This window comes from Scardinius erythrophthalmus (assembly GCF_964197995.2).
Source record: "Scardinius erythrophthalmus genome assembly, chromosome: 22".
NCBI lineage: Eukaryota > Metazoa > Chordata > Actinopteri > Cypriniformes > Leuciscidae > Scardinius > Scardinius erythrophthalmus.
Window position 1 is genome coordinate 3,147,611 of NC_138242.1, and position 21,105 is coordinate 3,168,715.

General features: G+C 41.0%; 1 protein-coding gene across 5 annotated transcripts in view; it reads right to left on the reverse strand.

Annotated features, from left to right (window-relative positions):
* Positions 1-21,105, reverse strand: part of pard3aa (par-3 family cell polarity regulator alpha, a) — a 476,999-nt gene that overhangs the window by 213,319 nt on the left and 242,575 nt on the right. For all 5 annotated transcript variants that reach the window (XM_081353162.1, XM_081353163.1, XM_081353160.1 and 2 more), the window contains 3 exons: positions 18,364-18,710; positions 2,902-3,041; positions 1,440-1,568 (listed from right to left, as the gene is read on the reverse strand). In XM_081353162.1, coding sequence (XP_081209288.1) covers positions 1,440-1,568; positions 2,902-3,041; positions 18,364-18,710 — 616 coding nt within the window. The remainder of the gene's footprint in view (positions 1-1,439; positions 1,569-2,901; positions 3,042-18,363; positions 18,711-21,105) is intronic.

A 21,105-nucleotide genomic window follows, 5' to 3' on the forward strand; every position in this document is an offset into this window, starting at 1 on the left:
GTAGAGAGAACCTTGCCAGAACGTTCAGGGAACTTTCCCTCTTTGCTGGGAATCTTCCATTGGTTGACAAAGACATTCCTGTGGCGATATTATGATGCTCCTTGCATGTTTCGCAACACTTTCAAAGTGAAATGCCCAGTGATTGTCACTAAAAGCATGTTCAGTTTTATCCAGAACTTCATCCAGTTTTATTGCATTGGTTGTTGTATCACAGCAATTCTGTGTAAACGAAATGACACACCACTAATTTGATGCATAATGAACTGTCTTTGGACATATTTCAGAACGTATCAACTGAGGAAATCAAGCTAAAAGCGCTCATTTACTTGGGTTTCATTTTCAAGAAAATCTGCCAGTGATCAACGCTGCTAAGTGCAGGATTCCTAAAACTATCAGTATCCTACACATTTCAGACCATATTTAACACCTGATAAATAGTTTTAAATTGTTAACATAAATAGTTTTAAATTGTTAACATGCATGTTATATTCAAACACATCAAACCTAGATGAAGTTAATATAGGATTACACTTTCACTCACTGCATACATTTTGAGTACTTTAAATTCATATTATCAGTTTTAAAATATTATTGTCAAAATAATGGCAGGGTATGATAGAATAAAATTACAATGTTTGCAATATATATTAATTTATTATCAGCCATTATCACTCTTTTCCAAATCCTCACCAATAAAGTTTTCACCCATATAACATTAGTTTACATTATATTGGTTTTCTCCAAGTGAATACGTACTCTTACATGATGAGAAAAAACCTGCATATATTCACAGCTGAGACATTTGATACTGTAATTGCAGGTTGATGTTGCACGAACACCAAACAGCAAAGTACAATTTGATTTAAATGACTGCCAACTCCCTTTAGTGAAGAGATGCACTTACAGAAAAAAAAAATAAAAAAAATATTCACCTTGAATTAATTCAGTCATGTTAAACAATCACTAAACTGTACTGGTTGTCGGCTCTAGACTTATATGATACGCTTATCCAGACCTGGAAACTACTAAAATCAGATCCCATACTTGATCATACTGCATAGGAACCCTGTAAGTGCAAATGCTTTAAACAGCAGTTCATTGAGACAGCCAATGGGAACCTTCCACACCGACTCAATAAAGAAGATCTTTATGGAATGTCGACCAAGAAAAAAATCTGCATACAAATGTCAAGGCAGCCTGGAGTTCATTTGCACTCCTGAATTATCTATTATGGAAATAATAATGACTTCAAATAATGACTTCACATGTGACCTAAATAGGCCCGAGGCAGGGAAGGAGTTGAAGAGGCCATTTCATGGTGCTATATGAACTCTGTGTGATATCGAGAGACCGTTTTACTGGGGCCATTGTTAAGCCATTTTAAGAAGGTTGCAAATTTTAGGTGTGTGTGTGTGTGTGTGTGAGAGTGTGTGACTCACCACTTCGCGGGGCAGGAAAGCATCCTCTTGTCTGACGATGAGAAGACCTACAGTGCCTCCCATGGGAGTCGAGCGCAACAGAGCCACGACCTCCTCCTGAGTCTTCCCATTCAGATCCACTCCATTCACCTACACACACACAAAAGACATACATATTTGTCTAAACAATAATATATATTTCTTCCGTCAGTATATTTTTCAAATACATGTTGTAAACCATAATGCACTAAACCAAACACAATAAATCCTAAAGGATACTATACCGATATATTATTATATTACAAAGGATAGTGTACAAAGTGTATATAATATCAGTGCATCATGCCTGGGATGCAGTTTCAGAAAGCACGCCAGAGTTGTTTTTACAAATAAATCACATATAAGTATATTTAATACATAATGTTCTCAATATCAGATTCATGAAATAAAGTATTTAAGGTTGACCTGTGAAAAAGTGGCACTTTTTGCTCAGTGGCTGATGCGAGTCAGGCTGGGTGTTTAATAAAGCAACAAATAAAACAGGAATTGCATTCTGTGCAATTATATCTGATCAAACATTTCAATTAATTGCAGTCGCATTATTGTGACCATGACAACAGGAGATAGTCCTCATATTTCTATGGCAACATAAAGGCCCAGGGTGAACCGACAGCTCTCTGAAAGGCCTCGACTCCATTAAAGCGATGAATCAGGGTTTGTTAAGCCAAATGGATGACGTTCTGGCTCCACGGTCGCATCTGGCATGAGAGCCTGCAGGTGTTCTGCTCCATTTCTAAATGAAATGGCCATTGTTGATTGGCTGTCGTTGTAAATCAGCCATCAGGCATAGTTCTTTTTGTCCATTCTCTTTTGTGAACATTATTTACTTTCCGAAACTAAAAAGGAAAGTGCATCTCACAAGGGAGAGAGGAAAACAATGAGACGTCTCGTCTCCGATAGACCGAGCAGAATGAGCTAAGGAGGGAAATCCTCTGGAAAACAATGAGTCGTCGGTACTTCTGTATGACACAGGGAACGGAAGGAGTTTGTTGTTGTTTTTTTTATATAAGAAAAGCTCAATAGGCCGTATGTAGCCCCGCCCCTTTTCAGCGCGGCACTCATTGTCTTTTGTCTTTCAGTTTGTATTTTCACTGCAATCTTACGTATTTATGAATGAACGGCTCGTTTTAAAATCTTCCCGGTCTACTGACATGTGTTAAGACATCTGCTTTAAATATTACAGTGCTCATGATAACTTTCATTTACTCTACAATAAGTAAATCCACTTCACCAGATAACTACTCCTCGACAGCGATGCCATAGAATTATACAGAACGATCACAAAAACGGAAGTTCAAAGACAATATTCTAAAGAGGGTTTTCTCATAAGGTCTATTATTCTGAAATGTCTGTACAGGAAGTTGAGGAAGCGGAAGAGGAAGTCAGAGGTCATGTGATGCTCCACAGCTTCAGTGTTTCTCACCTCTAGCAGCCGGTCTCCAGCTTTCAGACGGCCGTCCTGGATGGCGGCTCCACGGGGGAGGATATTCTTCACATATATGGGGGCCGAACTGCCGATGGGCACGTCTCTGGAGGTGATGCTAAAACCCAAGCCCTCCGGACCTACAGCGCAGAAATAACAAACAATACACACGTAAATGACTAAAGAGTCTGTCTGTGGACCAAACATGCTGTTACAGTGACGACAGACTGAGAAGATGATTGCATTTTTCTTATATTTTTAGTTTAGTTTGAGTTGTAAAATGTTTACACCACATATTTTGAGTCATTTAAACTTTTCTTGAAAATTGTTTAAAGGTTTTTCAAAACCATACGACACCAACATCAATATAAAAAAGTTCATTATTAAATAAAGAATATAATGTGAGCAAAGCTTGATCTGTGAAAAAGTTTTAAAAGTGGACGCTGACGTGAGTCATTTGAAAGGGTTGTTGAAAACTTGCATAATATTTTGGTGAAAACCATCATTTATTTATTTTTTCAGGATTTTTTGATGAATAGAAAGTGCAAAATTACAGCATTTATTTGGAATATAAATCTTTCGTAACATTATAAATGCCTTTACTGTCACTTTTCATCAATGCAATGCATCCTTGATGAATAAAATAATTAATTTCTGAATAAAATCAACTAAAAAAACACCCCACATTTCTGAGCAGCACTGAATCATGGTTTCCACAAAAAACACTTAGTTTTAAACACTTATAATAATCATAAATGTTTTTTGAGCATCAAATCATCATATTTGAATGATTTCTGAAGGATCATGTGACACTGAAGACTGGAGTAATGATGCTGAAAATTCAGCTTTGATCACAGGAATAAATTACACTTTACTGTATATTCACATTGAGAAATTTTTTTTACATGCAAATAATATTCATATTTGATCAAATAAATGAAGCCTTGGTGAGCAGAAGAGTCTTCTAACACACACACACACACATAAATCTACACAAAATATAAATATATATGAGTCATTATATAAGTCATTGGCCCTTGCGTTGAGGTAAAGCGTTGCAAACGTTTAGTGAGTTCTATATTTGACACTGTCACTTGGATTGCACACCGGCCGCAGTAAAATTGCAGTCCTGCTCAAGTCTACTGTATCTAATAACTAATCTGAATCCATCCGACGGGATATTTTTAAGTCCGTTAACAGCACAGAGAAAAAAGTGTGTTCCATGACCGCCTGTGCGCACAAATACAAATTACACAGGCAAAAGCCAAGCATATGGCAACACAGGCCACCATAATTAAACGTTTCAGACCCATCTGGGTGCACGGCGTAACCGCAGTGTGATTTCAAATTTAGACACGTGTGTTTCGGCGGCACGCGCTTTACAAATGTAGCGGGACAGTAACATTACATGCTCGGGTCGTCACGCCAGGTCCTACAGGATGCATGCATTTGCCTTTCCTTATTGAAAAGAGGGCCGACTCCCTCCGAACGCAGGCTTTGAAGGGTCTTGATGTGCACATGCATCAGGCAAATTGAGCTTTACAGCTTGCCACAGACGTTACTAAATCCTGGAAAATGTAGTTAGGGGCTCAGACGCAGGGTATGCACAGCAATTTGCTCCCTGTCCACAAAATGACCTTTTTGGGAGTGCCAAATGAATACGAATAGGCAGATGTAGGAGAAGCGGAGAGAAAAGAGTAATGGTCAGGACACAGAGGGATCAGTAAGGTTGACCTTATCATTTGAACAACGGCTGTAATGGTAAAAGAAAAGGCAGTGGGGGAGATAGAGAGACTGATAGGCCGGAGGAGGGCACACGTATTTTTATCTGGAGACACATTTGTAGCCCTCAGGACTGTCTCGCTCGCTTATATAATAACTGGGATATGTCATGTTCGTGGTTGGCTCAAAGAAAAAAGGGAAATGTTTCAAGAGGTTAAATGGAATATTCCAGGATCAATGTGAGTTAAGCTCAATCAAAAAACACTTGCAGCATAATATTAATTACCACAAATTTATTTTGACCTCTATTTACTGAAAAGCGTGGGGTTGGAGAGAGGCACTTAAGGTGGGGTCACATTTAACTCTCTTCCCGCCAGCGTATTTGAAAAAAGGTGCCAGTCGACGCCGTCATTTTTGATCATTCAAAATGCATGTGGATCTCCTGTTTTCGAGTGGTACAGTGGTTACATGGTACAAGTCGCAGCTATCTGAAAATTACGAGTCTAAAGTTGTAATTACTAAGTTCTACGATCACGTGAAAGGTAGAATAGTAATTAGGACATGTCGTGAACGCACCTTATAAAGTAGCCTTGGCCACTCAATGTATAAAACTCTAGTTCTTATCCAGTACATGTCTAGAAGAAGTCCTGGCTGACGCTGATATATTTAACGAGTTTTGCTCCATCCAGTCGTCTTCAGCGGAAAAATCCCTCTCTACGACAGCGTTGGTTGGTTATTTCCCCCGCTCTAGCTAGAACATGTCAGCTGCACTAATGGATTTTTAAACAGCAACTGCATTTTTTTTTGTATTATATGTCTTATTGTGGTATTGTAATTTCAAGGAGGAAAAAATAATACAGACATAATTGAAATGTGGGACACCAGCTTACACTGCGGGACAAAGTTGGCTTACCCTGATAATTCTGGGCCGAGAACGGTTTGTAATTGTGTCGAAACAACCTCGGGGGGGAAATATAACTGGAACTGTTCGGCACGACAGTGGAAAAGCAGCTGTTGTTTTTGTGGGAAAAATCCAACCATCATGATCGGAAATTTTGCATGGAGGCGAAAGATTTTTCCACACATATTTGAGCAATTTTACAACTTTTTTGCTATGGCATCTTAATGCCATAAACAATAAAATGATAACTTTAAAGCTCAAATAAAGCAATTTTTATGTTGAAGAATAAATGTAAATGAATTAAAGGGATACTTCAGGATTTAGCATTAAGCTTTGTATTAGTAGAAAACCTGTAGTATTTTCGAATTACCGTGCTTTCCCCCCTCATATCCCCCTGAGAGGAGAGATTTATGTATTTTTTGTCTGGAAAAAATCCTCAGATGACGCAAAAATCGTCATTTTGCGTCATCGGAGGATTTTTTGTCCAGAGGCTTAAGACTACAGCCAGTAGATGGCGCTGTCCCGCATGTGTTCAGCCCGCCCATAGAGGGTGGGATCTCACTCACAGAATGTACACAGTGTCAGCCGCCTTTCTTTGGAAGCTAAGCTAACAGGCTCTTGTTCTGTGGAGAAAGCTGAGTAGTAAAAGAAAGCTGAGTAGTAGGGGTTACCATCCTCTTTTGCCCAGACATGTCCGGCCGTCGTCCAAAATGTCTGGGATTCGGCTTTTGCTTTCTGCAGTCGCCATTCATTGTTTACTTGCACACCTTTTGTTTCAGTCTAACAGAATTCATTCCGATTGGTGAATCTGAATGTAGTGTTTACATGAACACTAAACAAGTGATCGGTTGATGTGCGTTTAAACATTGCTAAGACAATTCCCGCTCCTCCGTGAGAGATACGAGACCGGCTCATCAGTAATCACGCCACCGGCCTCGCGCCGTTCTCCCGCGGCCGTCAGCCTCGTCCTGCTCGCCACAGTAAACATGATGAATGGCGACTGTAGAACGCAAAAGCCGAATCCCGGACATTTTGGACGATCTCGAAATCCCGGACAAACTCGTCACGTAGTCTCACTAGTAGCCTAGCCTTGTTGTTTGTTCTGCGCTCTCTTACCGGTAGGCGTGGCTTGGGAGTGGCCTCGTAGGGCAGCGAAAGCAAGTGCATTCTGGGAGTTGTGGTCTTTCATCCACATAAGCCAAAAATACATTTTCTGGATTTTCTCAGTCTAGAAAGCTCCAAATTCAAAAATAATTTCACATTTCTTCTACATAAATGACCTATTTTAAATACACATTCATCTTTCCAGAGGTGAAGTACCCCTTTAATAAAATTATAAGCACATTTCTTTTAATTACTCCAAAAATTGTCCCAATTCGCAATTTCGCATCCAATGTACAAGCCATTTTGTTTGTTTTTAAAGATCAGGTGTATTTTATTTTGTATGTGTGTGTGTTTGAGAGTGTGTTTGAGTGTGTGTGTGTGTGTGTGTGTGTGTGTGTGTGTGTGTGTGTGTGTGTGCGTGTGTGTGTGTGTGTGTGTGTGTTTAATGACCATTAAGCCACAAATGCATTTAATTGAACTTAACTTTTATTGAACTCAGAATATTCCTTCAAACTCCCATTCCTTCAACAAGCCTGACCAAGTGTTACTGGTCTGGGGTCAGTGGCTGTGCTGGTCTCTAAATGGTTTTATGTTTGTTATGGTGCCGGGCTAAATGTTCCAAGACATACGGCCACAGCCGGGAGAACCGAAGCCAGAGTCAATAACAGTCCAGCAAGGCTATCAAACGCCACCTGATGCCTCCTTTAGGATAATTACTAGAATCAAACTCCCAGCCATTAGGACATTCAGTAGTTAACGGCTTACAATCAAGTAATTACAGAGATGGAACACTAATAGCCCAACACTAATTAATCACGGATGTGGTTAGGTCTCCATTCAGGTTTTTTTTGTTTTTTATTATGTGAGAGGAAGATAATAAAGAATGCTGTCTATTTTACTGTGCCAAAGTCTTGAATCTTCAATAAAAAAGGAGGGTTAAAATATGGCCAATGTAAGGCAGGACAGAAAATTACAGCTTGAGGAAAAAATTAGGAAAATGTTCTTGGCAATCCATTAATTTAACAGGGGTTGAGAGAGAAAGAGGGAAGAAGAGACAAATGAGAGAGGACGGTGTGGTCTTAGACCTCTTAAAATACTATATTAAGATTATCATAACAAAAAAGACAAATGTACTAATGGAAGAAGGAGCAAGACTCTTTAAATGAGTGCAGTTGATGTGGGAGAAAAGCAAAACCCCATATCCACATGGCTGGAAACAAATCATATTTGTCTTATTTTCCATTAAAATATATGAATATTGTTAAAACAATATAAACTTAGTTGAGAAAATTCTGAAAATGTATCTTAGAAGTAACTGTTTAAGATTATCCCATTTTAAGAAACCTAAAAAATATATAATAATAATAACTATTAATATTCTTAAAAATATTATTAAAGGGCATTGAAGATATGTGTTTGCCCTTGCAGAGTTCTGGGGAAAAAAAGTTGTCATTTCTGTATAGAATAAATAAAAATAAAAATAAATATGATAAATGATGGTAACCTGGTTAACATTGAGAAAAAGTTGGAAAATGCTGGGGAAATAAGAGAGAGATGTGAGCATAAAATATATTTTTTTTACATTTAATTTTTACTGATGCGTTTAAAAATGCCTATAAAAACACAGATTTCGAGTGAGCCATTCACCACTACAGTCCCTTTAGCAGAATGAACTTTGAGTTTAATCAACATTAGATGTATGATTTTATTCCAGTAGTGCACCTGTCACTGAATAAAACTTGAATGTGATATAAAGACAACATTGCTTTTCATAAATCTCTTAGTGTTTTTTATTTGGTGGTGGTAAAGTGCCCAGAGCAAATAAATCTCTCAGCTGGCGCAGAAGTGCTGAAGTCAATCCGGTAGAGCTCTGACAGATTAAACAGCTTCTACAAGGGTCAATGTTTCCAAAAAACAGAGAGTTTTTGTCCACATATCAGCTTCCAGGTGACGTCCCGGGCCGAGAGCAAGCCTTTGGTGTTTGTCAGGGCATGTGCTGGTAAGAGTTGAAAGCTCCCACAGAGCGTGCTGTATTTAGCCTATAACAAGCCCTACTCAAAGCCAGTCCCCGAGCTCAGTCCAGCACTAGTGCCAGTGCTCCAGCGTTCAACATCTGCTACACCAGAGCCAGACGAGCCAGCGGGCACCATGCCCTGCGTTTGTTCATTTCCCCTCTCTCTCTCTCTCTTTATCTTCCAATCGCAGTGGGAGAAGATGAAGATAGTAGACAGTGTTGTTCATGTTTGCTTTCAGGGCTCTTAGGCAAGTGTTTTCCAGAGAAGCCTGTGTTCCAGTTGCATACTATCCACAAAATTAGAAGTTGTGTCCAGAATCACAAAAAAAAGTCACTTGTTGAGTCCCGATTCGTCTACTTATACTATGCACTAACAGTATGTACTCTTTTTGAGAAGAAAAAGTACATACTTTTGAGTGTGAAGCAGAATAGTATGCAAGCTTTGGGACATACTACTTTGTCATAATCACGTCTTTAACTGACGCTATGTCGCTTAGTTGCGTGCAACCTGTCACTGTTAAACTGCCCTGTCAATCAACTTGCCACAATTAAAATCCTCCACATTCAATTAAAATTAATGTCATTTTGGAGAGAAATGTAGTCGCAAGTTGACCTGCCAGTCATTGGTCTTTCATTCGGAGAACTCTTCTCATGTTTCCAGAATGATGCATTTAAAAGTTAATGAGTCCACAACGCTGTTTCAGATTAAATATAATGTGGATGACATTTAATAAATATATTTTCGTCAGGTTAGATAGCCTATTGATTAATTATCACTCAAACCCCTTTATCTTCGTCGGCCTCGCGCATCCGTCATGTTTGTAGTTTTTTAACACTTTTTACTCGTGTTTGTAGTTCTAATCGAAACCTCGTCCACAGCGCAATGAGTTTTTATACACGGATCTGCACTTCAGATTCTAACCGGAAAAAGTAGACCATCCGGGTATCTTTGGAATACTCATTTTCAACATATGGTACATATTTCAAATACTATTTAGGATGGATAATATGCGAATTGGGACGCAGCAACTGTTTGGATTTCAATATGCAAACACTTAAGAGTCTAATAAAGACTGGAACATTATTGCAGTGATTATTATGTTTCTAGCATGTTATATGTTTGGCAACAGTTCTTCCAACCCTAACTGATGGAGTGTGTAGATTTTCATTTCTTAGGGTGCTTTCACACCTGAACATTTGTTTCAGAACCTGGTGTGTTTTCTTCATTGGTTCGGTTCATTTAGGAATGTGTGAACACGGCAATCACACTCGGATCCGCACCAAAGCAATCGCTGTGAGATCGCCTAAACAAACCGAACCAATGGAGAAAACGCACCAGGTTCCGAAACAAATGCTCAGGTGTGAAAGCACCCTAAGAAATGAAAAGCTACACACTCCATCAATTAGGGTTAGAAGAAAAGTCTCAGACCGATTGCAAAGGAACTCTGGGGCGGTTCGCTTGAGGTGTGGAAGCATTCTGACCCAACGGACCAATGAACCAAATTGCATTATAATTCATAACGGGAAATGTAGGAATAGCAGTAGTGATTCTGTGAGTGAGCACATTAGTTATCTCAGTTGAAAACCAAAAGAGCTCATCTTCATCTTAAAATGTTGTGTAATATCTAGGGCTGACTTCTAATAGTCGAGGATTCGACGATTCGATTCGGAGAGGTCTGATTCGACTATGAACCTCATAGTCGAATACATGGGCGTCAGTTTGGTTTGAAATGTGCTGGGGACAGAGACGCATTCGCATTTTCAGAAGGGCTGGGTACCATTTTTATTTTATTTTTTCAGGTCATGTTTTGAAAGACGATGTCCTGTAGCTTACTAATGTAATGAATAAAAATGTATTCAAAAATCTGCTTCAAATTTTCAGCAGGGCTGCGGAGCGGCTGTGAGTTGACTCCACACGGTTCTCATGTGCGTTAAAAAGCTTTACATGGTTTAATGTACCTAAACAATGATAACCAAATTCCCCTCTCATATTGCTCCACATAACCACTTAAAATGATAAAAAAAAATCGAACCCAGAGTCCAATTATTATGGACGTTATCTGATATTAAGCGTTTCTGCTTCACATTTTCAGCAGGGCTGCGGAGCGGCTGTGAGTTGACTCCACACGGTTCTCATGTGCGTTAAAAAGCTGACTCCACACGGTTCTCATGTGCGTTAAAAAGCTGACTCCACACGGTTCTCATGTGCGTTAAAAAGCTGACTCCACACGGTTCTCATGTGCGTTAAAAAGCTGACTCCACACGGTTCTCATGTGCGTTAAAAAGCTTTACGTTGTTTAATGGATTACCAAATTTCCCTCTCATATTGCTCCTCATAACCACTGAAAATGGTCAAAAAATCGAACCCAGAGTCCAATTATTATGGACGTTATCTGATATTAAGCGTTTCTGCTTCACATTTTCAGCAGGGCAGCGGAGCGGCTGTGAGTTGACTCCACGCGGTTCTCATGGGCGTGAGTGGTTTAATGTACCTAAACAACCATCACCAAATTTCTCTCTCATATTGCTCCTCATGTTTATGAAATGTTATGATATATGTGTGATATATATATGTGTTTTTTTAGCTCTTTTGTTTGAAATGGAAAAAATCTAGCTGCTATCTAAAAAAAAAAAAGGTTCGACTATCAGTCGACTACGGCAAAATCTAACGAATCAGATTCGACTATGAAAATCCTTAGTCGAAAACAGCCCTAGTAATATCGCTTGTCCGTGTGAGAATGAAGCCTTGATTCCTGCTCTATCTGCATTATAACATTCCTATAGTGTTTGCGTGAGTCTTGACACTTAACCTCGAGACAGCACTGGGAGATCCAGAGAGAGCTTTGCACTTGCTGCAATATTAATACGGATGTAGTATATAATTTAACAGCGGGAATGACGTCTACAGTACATTCGTATAGTGTTTACGTGTGTCTCGACAGTTACAAATAAAGCCACAATAAGCTCATGGAGTGAACTTGTCAATCATCTTAATGGATGACGCAGAGGAAACTCTGACCAATAAGAAGACTCGCATGTGACTTGCACAAACACATTTTGGTACGCTTTGAAAGGTTTCCTTGTGAAAGCGAACCGAACCAAGAAGAAAATGCAACATTGTAACAACTTAAATACATGTTTCGGAACAAGACAAACGATGTATAGGTGTGAAAACGCACTTAAACAACCATGTAGGAAGACACATCATGGCCATATTCCAGGATGAAAATGTATGCACGTCTTGATGGGAATGAACATTGTGATGTTATTTCCATCAAGAGCTGAATACACTTTTGGTCGAGGTCTAGTGTTGAGAATGCAAGAGTCCAGCTCTCTGTAAAGTCTCCAGCACATCCCAAAGACTTTCAGTGAATTTAAGCTCTGGATTGATGAGTGGAAGCGATTCTTCGTGCTCCTCACAATAGTCAGGTCCCAAAATAGATAAATAGCCCTGGATAAGATGCAGTAGGCATTTTTGAGGAAAAGTACTTCAAGTGTTGTTTCTATATGATTTTTAGGTGCTGAATCCATTTCTGCCGTATAACAAGTTGTAAACATCACTGTTTTGGCATAAACAATAAAAACAAAATGGCTTCCAAAAAAAAAAAGTTTTAATGCATTTATTGCAGTTTAAACATTAGAACTAAAACTATGCATTCTCAGAATATTTAAACATGTAAACAATGAAAAAACAACATTAACATGAAAGGGATAGTTTTTAATGGCTGCTGGAATTATGCCAAGGTACACTGGGAAGCATATATCAGTGGAAATATGCAATTATGCCCAGCCCGAAGGGGGGGACTTGGAATACACATGACCCCAGGGGGCTGCATATTGAGAATCACTGGGGTGTCCAGCTGCAGGTGGAATATTTCAAACCCAGGGGTGGCAAGGTAGCTTGCCGAGGGAAAGACACATGCTCAGAGAGGCTTACAGTGGACTACACACGTGGGGGTCGCCCAGAGGCCGTGTTAGGTGTCGCCCAGCCTGCAGATCTACATATGTCTGTTAGCGAGGCGCCATGCGCTAGAGCCCAAGAGGATGCCACACTCCGGGTGGAGCAGGCCGTCACATCAAGGGGGCATAGTCGACCTTGCTGCTGGTAAGCCAAAGCAATGGCGTCCACTATCCAGTGAGACAACCTTTGCTTGGAGAGAGCCTTTCCTTTCAGCTTCCCACCATGACAGACAAAGAGCTGGTCTGAAGTCCTGAAACAATGCATCCTGTCTACGTAAGTATGGAGGGTGCGTACTGGACAGAGCAGTGCCAAGGCTGGGTCTGCCTCCTCCAAGGGCAGCGCTTGCTGGTTCACCACCTGGTCTCGAAAGGGTGTGGTGGGAACCTTGGGCACATATCCAGGCCGGGGTCTCAGGATCACGTAAGAGTTAGCTGGTCCAAATTCCAGGCACGCTTCGTCAACCGAAAATGCCTGCAGGTCCCCTACCCTCTTGATGGAGGCCAATGCAACCAGGAGCACTGTCTTCATTGACAGGAACTTAAGCTCCACTGATTGCAAAGGCTCAAAGGGAGCACTCTGCAGAGCAGTTAAAACCACAGAGAGGTCCCAAGAGGGAACGAGAGGAGGGCGAGGAGGATTCAGTCTCCTCGCTCCTCTCAGGAAACTGATGATCAGGTCGTGCTTTCCAATGCACTTACCATCAACTGCATCATGATGTGTGGCAATGGCGGCACCATACACTTTCAGGGTGGAGGGAGACAACCTTCGCTCCAACCCTTCTTGCAAGAAGGAAAGCACGACACTGATCGGGCCTTTCGTGGGTTCTTTAAGTTTAGAAGAACACCAGTTGACAAAGAGGTTCCACTTCAACGCATAGGCATGTCTCGTGGACGATGCTCTAGTCTAGCGGAAGTGATGGTAGCCACCACCGCTGGTGGTAGGGTACTCAAACCTGCCTCGTCCCGTCCAGGAACCACACATGGAGGTTTCAAAGATCGGGACGAGGGTGCCATAGGGTGCCCCGTCCCTGAGAAAGCAGGTTCTTTCTCAGAGGAATTGGCCAGGGAGGTGCTGTCGCGAAGAGTACTAGTTCTTGGAACCAGGTGCGGTTGAGCCAATACGGGGCAACCAAAATGACCTGCTCCTCGTCCTCCCTGATCTTGCGCAAAGTCTACGTAAGAAGGCTCACTGGGGGAAAACGCATACTTGCAGAGGCCCCGCGGCCAGCTGTGCGCCAGTGCATCCGTGCCGAGCGTGCCCTCGGTCAGAGAATAAAACAGGTCGCAGTGGCAAGAGTCGTGGGAGGCAAACAGATCTGCCTGTGCGTCCCTGAACTGATCCCAAATCAGATGAACCGACTGGGGATGGAGTCCCCATTCTCCAGCGAGAGGCCGAAACCGAGACATATCAGCTGCACGGTTCAGGTCTCCCGGGATATAAATGGCTCGAAGCGACCTCAGATGCTTCTGACTCCATATGAGGAGGTGGCGGGCGAGTTGCGACATACGGCAGGAGCGCAGACCACCTTGTCGGTTGATGTACGCTACTGTGGCGGTATTGTCTGATCGGACTAATACGTGCTGATCCCTGAGCAATGCACAGAAGCGGTGCAGGGTGAGACGTACAGCCAGCAACTCGAGGCAATTGACATGCCAAAGGCGCTGGGGTCTTGTCCAGGAGCCTGCGGCAGCATGTCCATTGCACATGGCGCCCTAGCCCATTATGGAGGCATCTGTTGATACAACAACATGCCAGGAAACTCGTTCTATGGGCACTCCAGCCCATAGAAAACTGAGGTTCGTCCACGGGGTGAAGGTCTGACGGCAGTCACTGGGACTCGGAGCGTGCCGTGTTGCCATGCCCACCTCGGGACTTGATCGCGAAGCCAAAGCTGAAGCGGTCTCATATGAAGCAAGCCGAGCGACGTTACTGCGGCTGCGGATGCCATATGCCCCAGGAGCCTCTGAAATAGTTTCAGTGGAACCGCACTCTTGCCCTCGAACTGACGAAGGCAAATTAGCAGTGACTGCGCGCGCACGCTCATAAGCTGCACGCACATGGCGACCGAGTCGATTTCCATACCGAGAAAAGAGATCCTCTGCACGGAGCAGAGTTTGCTCTTCTCCCAGTTGACCCGAAGGCCCAGACAAGCTAGGTGCCGCAGCACTAGGTCCCTGTGTTCGCAAACCTTGTCTCGAGAGTGAGCTAGGATCAGCCAGTCATCGAGAGGAACAAGGGCTACCTCGACAACCTTTGTGAAGACGCGAAGAGACAGGGCTAGCCCGAAAGGGAGAACCGCGCACTGGTATGCCTGCCCCTCGAATTATATATATATATATATATATATATATATATATACTGGTATGCCTCATTTGCATATGTAAACATGACATTTCAGAAAACTTGTAACACAAAAAATGTCTGTCTCTATGTAAGTGAAAAACTGGAAAGGTTTTATGGTGATATCTATAACTTAAAATTTTTACCCTATTCACCCTAGTGTTTTGGCTGTGAAGTGTGAATAATGCACCTATTGTTTCAATGACAATTACAAGAAAATGGGACCCTTATTTCAATGTTATACGGTGGATCCTTATTCAGGAGACATTGAACTTTCTAAAAATGTGGTATAACAACTTTTCCTCAAAAATGCCTACAGGGTTACACAATCTTGAAGATTCGGACCTGACTACAACCATTCTTTCACAGTTTGAGCCTGATGAATCTTGACACTGTCATCCGGGAATATGGCCATGATGTTCTTCCTACATGTTTAAGAAATGAAAAGCTACACTCAATTATGATTAGAAGAACTGTTGCCAAACATATAACTTGCTAGAAACATAATACTCACTGTAATAGTGATCCAATCATAGACTCTTAAGCATTTGCCTTTTTAAATCCAAACCTTTTTGGGCCGGACAGTGTATAAAGCTTCTGTTAAAAACAGCATGTCAAAGATGCCCTTGTGGTGGAGAATCAGACGTATTTTTGCACATTTATGCATGTTTTTCCAACTGATATTACCCACAATCCCTTGCACCACAGAAGAGATTGTGACTATTCATTTGTGACGTTTTTAGGGCGAAGCATCACCGAAGAGTGACTATGTTCCTTAACACACATAAGTACACTTTTAAAAAGTGCACGTTGTAATAATGTAAAACTGAGTTTTATTAAAGTATATTTAGATCATTGTGTTTTAATAATATTTTGTTGTGCCTTAAAGTAGTACATATTTTGATGGTATTGACTAACACACTAAAGTGCTTGATTATAATTAAGTTTTACATTGGAAAATGTATATATTTCAAATGTACCAAATACAAATACATTCAAATCCATGACCTACAAGTTTCAATCGAAATTCCATTAAAGTGTGTCTTAGTTTAGGATAAACGCTTATCAGCACAATTTAACATTATTTCAGTAAACAATAGTAATTATGATATTACATATAAAGATGTACTGAAGTCCTACTCAAGTGGGGCAAGAAACACTCTTACTGTGTTTAATATAAATTTACATTTTTTCTGCAATTAAGTGTCTAAACACATTACATTTTGCATTATGTTCAGTTTGCATTAATGTAAAGTATTTTATTTCTGCAATAAAATGTGTTAAAGTGTACTTATTTTTCACAAGGGCTAAGCTAACTGGGATGCATCCCGATACTGTGAGGACAGTCAGGCAACTTTTAAACTCGAATATTTCAGTCCAAAAAGCCTACACACACACACACACACACACACACACACACACACACACACACACACACACACACACACACACACACACACACACACACACACACACACAATATGCTCTTAAGTAACACCCAAACGACATTCGACAGGCTCACAACTCCAGCTGAAAACTCCCCTTTCAAAGTCTAGTGTGGTGTTGGCCTCCCCGACGCACTGGATGTTTCACACTGCGCTGAAGCCCGGCCCATTTGTTGTCAGGATTTAATTGTGTCTTTACCGATCTCTTCTCCTGCTGCGCCAACCTAATGGATGCGCACACGACAAGCCCGGTGACAAAGAAAGCTCGTTTTGCTCTTTCATTTAAACAAGCTGGAGCGTGTGATTACGACATCGCTAAAATGAGGACATGGTGACAAAGAGAGAGGAGGGAAAACAACATCAGAGGAAGAGAAAGTTTTCTGGCTTGACGTTTGAGAATTTTCTTTTCTAAAGCTGCCGCTATAGAGATCAGAAGCGCTGCTGCCTAAGCAGTAATAGATATTCCTCAGACGTGGGTGTGTGTGTGTGTGTGAGCGCGTCTTGGTTTATGCATAAGTATGCGTGTGTTTGTGTCTGTTTGGGTGTGTTTGTCATATCTCTGATAGACATTTCTAGTTCTCCTGCGGTGTGAAATGCTGAGATGCAGCTGCCGTGCAGAACAAATGGGATTTGGACCCGTGTGTGAGTGTGTATACACACTTCCTGACAATGGCAGATAGAGTCCTTTGAAGTACTAAACTGCATTAGTTACACAATGCTAGGCACTACAGCAGAAAAGATACACCACCGTTCACACAGATATCATCAGCTATTAAAACAGCAGAAAATAGAAGCAACTTCAGAGGAAAACAAGCAAATAAATAAATTAAAAACACATATCGCATGTTATTTATTTTTTTCAAGGGCGTTTCAATAAATAAGATGACAAGACTTCTCAGGGGAGTGTAGTGTTTGCATATGCATCTGGATAGTGGCATCCAATTAATGACTTTGGTTATTATTCCAGTTTAAACTTATTGCGACGCGCGTTTATAAATGTGTTCAAACAGTTTGTTTAAACAATACGCCTGTGCACAAATCGAGGTCGATACAGAAAGGGTTTTCAACGTCAGGTGTGGAAGAACTTGTCTTGACATCTGGTGGAGCGTGAGGTCTTCTGAAGAGACTAGAAACTGACATGGAGGATCAAATCCCTGTTAAAGCCAATGGCTCAAATAAAAAATATATTTAAAATGTATTTAAATATTTTGAACTGGGATGGATGGATGGAAAGATGGATGGATGAGTAGATGATGGATGGATGGATGGATGGATGGATGGATGGTTGGATGGAAAGATGGAGGGATGGATGGAGGGATAGATGATGGATGGATGGATGGATGGATGGATGGATGGATGGATGGATGGATGGATGGATGGATGGATAGATAGATAGATGATGGATGGCTGGATGAATGGATGGATGGATGAATAGATGGATGGATGGATGAATAGATGATGATGGATGGATGGATGGATGGATGGATGGATGGATGGATGGATGGATGGATATGGATGGATGGATGGATGGATGGATGGATGGATGGATGGATGGATAGGGGTAAGAAAAGATATCTGTGTATTATCAAAACAATTCACTATGCAGTGCTTCTTCTTAAGTGAACTGATCTTGTTTCAGGGAATTTGTAGATATTCTAACCTAGAACAAATACGAAAAGATCAAAATGGAAGGAACAGAACCTTCAACCACAGAAAATCTGTAGACTTCCACAAAACTGGAACACATGCTGTTTCACTCGGTGCTTGTTTAAACACTAAATATTTTGGTAATTTTATTTCTACTAGCAATAAGAACCATTTTCCCACGTTTAAATTCATTCAGATTTGAAAGTCTACTAATTCCATCTGGACCTTCATCAGACATAGCAGGATATTCCCATTAACCAGGTTCATTTCCTCATAAGAAAGGCCGTTTACCTCGAAGCGCTGTGAATGATGTGTAAGATGACCGTACCTTTCCTCAGCTGGACGTTGAACTTGCGGCCGATCTTTTTGGAGTATCCCACGGAGGAAGAGGCGCTGGTGGGCCTGGAGGTTTGGGATGGGCCTGTCGGGCTCATGCTGGAAGAGCTCGCTGTGTGTGGTAACGTGGGATAGCTCCGGGTCGAATCCGCTTTGGACATTCTCCGCGGGCTGTAGTCCACGCCTCCTCCCAACAGACTACCAGAACCAGAACCAGAACCAGTCTGAAGGCCCAGTTCATTCTGAGACAGCAGCTCGTACTGGGCTTTCTTCACCGCTGGAACTACATGGAACAGGATGAATGGAGAACGCATTGCCTGTCTGAACAAATTCTGGGCCCTGAGGAAGAGAACAACACACACACACACACACACACGTCTCAGTAAGGATGTATCTCTTTGTCGATTACAGAACAGGCTCATCCTAAGTACTGGGATTGTTAAAAGCAGAGCACATGGAGAGGTCGAAAGGTTGCCTTGCTTAATCGCTGGCTAATTGTACTAGTACAGTTGGAAACAAGGTTAATTCACATTATCTGCCATTTCCATAATCGCAAAGCCTTGGGGAGGAAGCAGTGAAACGTATTAGAGGCAGGAAAGCAGGATCTGTTTTCATAAGTGTGGCACATGGAGGACAATAACTGATCAGACGTACAAGACACGGGCAGATATAACCTGGATAAGTCAAAGAAATAAAGAAATAACAGATCATGTTATGATGGAGTGGCACTGAACTGATGCATATTATTTTTATAAGATATATTGAATTGCAATGAGTTACAGAATGAGGTTATTTTATTAAAGGAATAGTTTATCGGAATAAAAATAAATAAATAAATAAATAAAATAAATCACTCAAAAAAGCAACATAAGAGTCATGAAATTAGTGCATATGCTATATGACTTACACAGTACCGTTCAAAAGTTTGGGGTTGGTAAGATTGTTTTAATGCTCACCAAGGATGCATTGATTTTATTAGAAATACAGTAAAACTGTAAAATTGTGAAATATTATTACAATTTAAAACAGCTGTTTTCTATGTGAATATATAATAAAGTGTAATGTATTCCTGTGATCAAAGCTGAATGTTCAGCATCATTACTCCAGTCTTCAATGTCACATGATCCTTCAGAAATCACTCTAATATGATGATTTGATGATCAAGAAACATCTATGATTATTATCAAAGATGTAAACAGTTGTGCTGCTTCATATTGTGATGAATAAAAGGTTCAAAAGAACAGCATTTATTTGAAAAAGAATCTTTTGCAAATATGTAAAAGTCTTTACAGTCACTTTCCATCTTCTTTGCCGTATGAAAAAAATAACCTGACCCAAAACAGTTGAACAGTTCTGAATCTCGGCACAGAAAATCTGATATTTTACAAGCAAAAATTGTAAGCTACGGAAAATTGTCAAACGATAATAATATTTAAAATGCCAGCCTGTTCTTCATATAAAACAATCACATGACTTTAGAAGACTTGAAATACAGTGCACAAGTCATACAGACCACTTTCATGTTGCTTTTTTGGTCAGATTTTAGAAATTGGAAGCTCCAGTGCCCATTTACTTTCCATTATATATAGAAGCACAGCTTGTGTTCACTGGAAGAAAGAACGTCGAATGGGATTAAAACCTTTTTTTTTTTTTTTTTGGTGTAGGCTACTAACACCAAAACAAATATAAGACAAGCACATCGTTAATTTCACTATTTTGCATATAGATAGTTTGACACGGGAAACTCAAACGCAGAGGAATACGAGCTCAACAGCCGTGTGTGTCTGTTTACTCCTTTAACATAAGAACCATCGCAGCAAGTTATTTCCATCTCAATAAACTCTTCATTAGACCAATCTCTGCATCTAGAGAGCAAGTAGCATCTCACTTTAGGGACGCCCATCTATTTTTATGCAAATGTGTCCCGACCCGCCTCCAAAGCGAGCGGTGTGTGTGTGTGAGCAGACGAGCAGAGCTGTGACACGCGGCTAATCACCAAACTCACTCTGTCTGATTGAATAATAAATGACTCCATCAACGCATCATTACATTGAGTTAGATCAACCGCTGATAAATATTTACCCATGCAAACAATCCAATAAGATTAGAATATCGTTATGAATTATAACTCCACATGGAGCACAATCAAGAGAGAGAGAGACAAAGCTTGATAAAGAGAATATTGTTCAGTGCTCATGTGTGTGTGATCCCAGCGTCTGGCTGCTCATGTGTGAGAGGAACCGGCGACAGCGAAGATTAAAACGTTAGTCTCTTGCGGATCGACTTTACAAGTGCATGTACGCGGAAGCATAAACCGCGAGTTTGTTTACGGATGACTAGCGTATCGAACCGACGAGTCGAACGCCCAGGGGAATGGCAGTGTACGAAGAACAAAAGGCTGCAATATCTTAACATGTATTACAGCCACATTATCGACCTGATGTGTATGTAACGCAGAAGGTCGTGTTTAATCCTTGAGAACTGGGTGACCCCGCTGGGTTTCAACGGTATACGGTCCTGACTGGATCTCATGCAAAAATATAGCCATGCAATTAAAACATTATAATGCTTTGGGACACTGGGGAAATTAACTGGTGGTGTTGAGTTTGTGTAAGCGGACTGAATGATGTATGTAAATGAGTTTTAGATTAGATTATGAATTATCCCGCAGATGTGCCCTTTCAGTGCCCTGTCCAACCCTGTCCAGTGCTCTCCTCTTTCAGTGCCCTGTCCA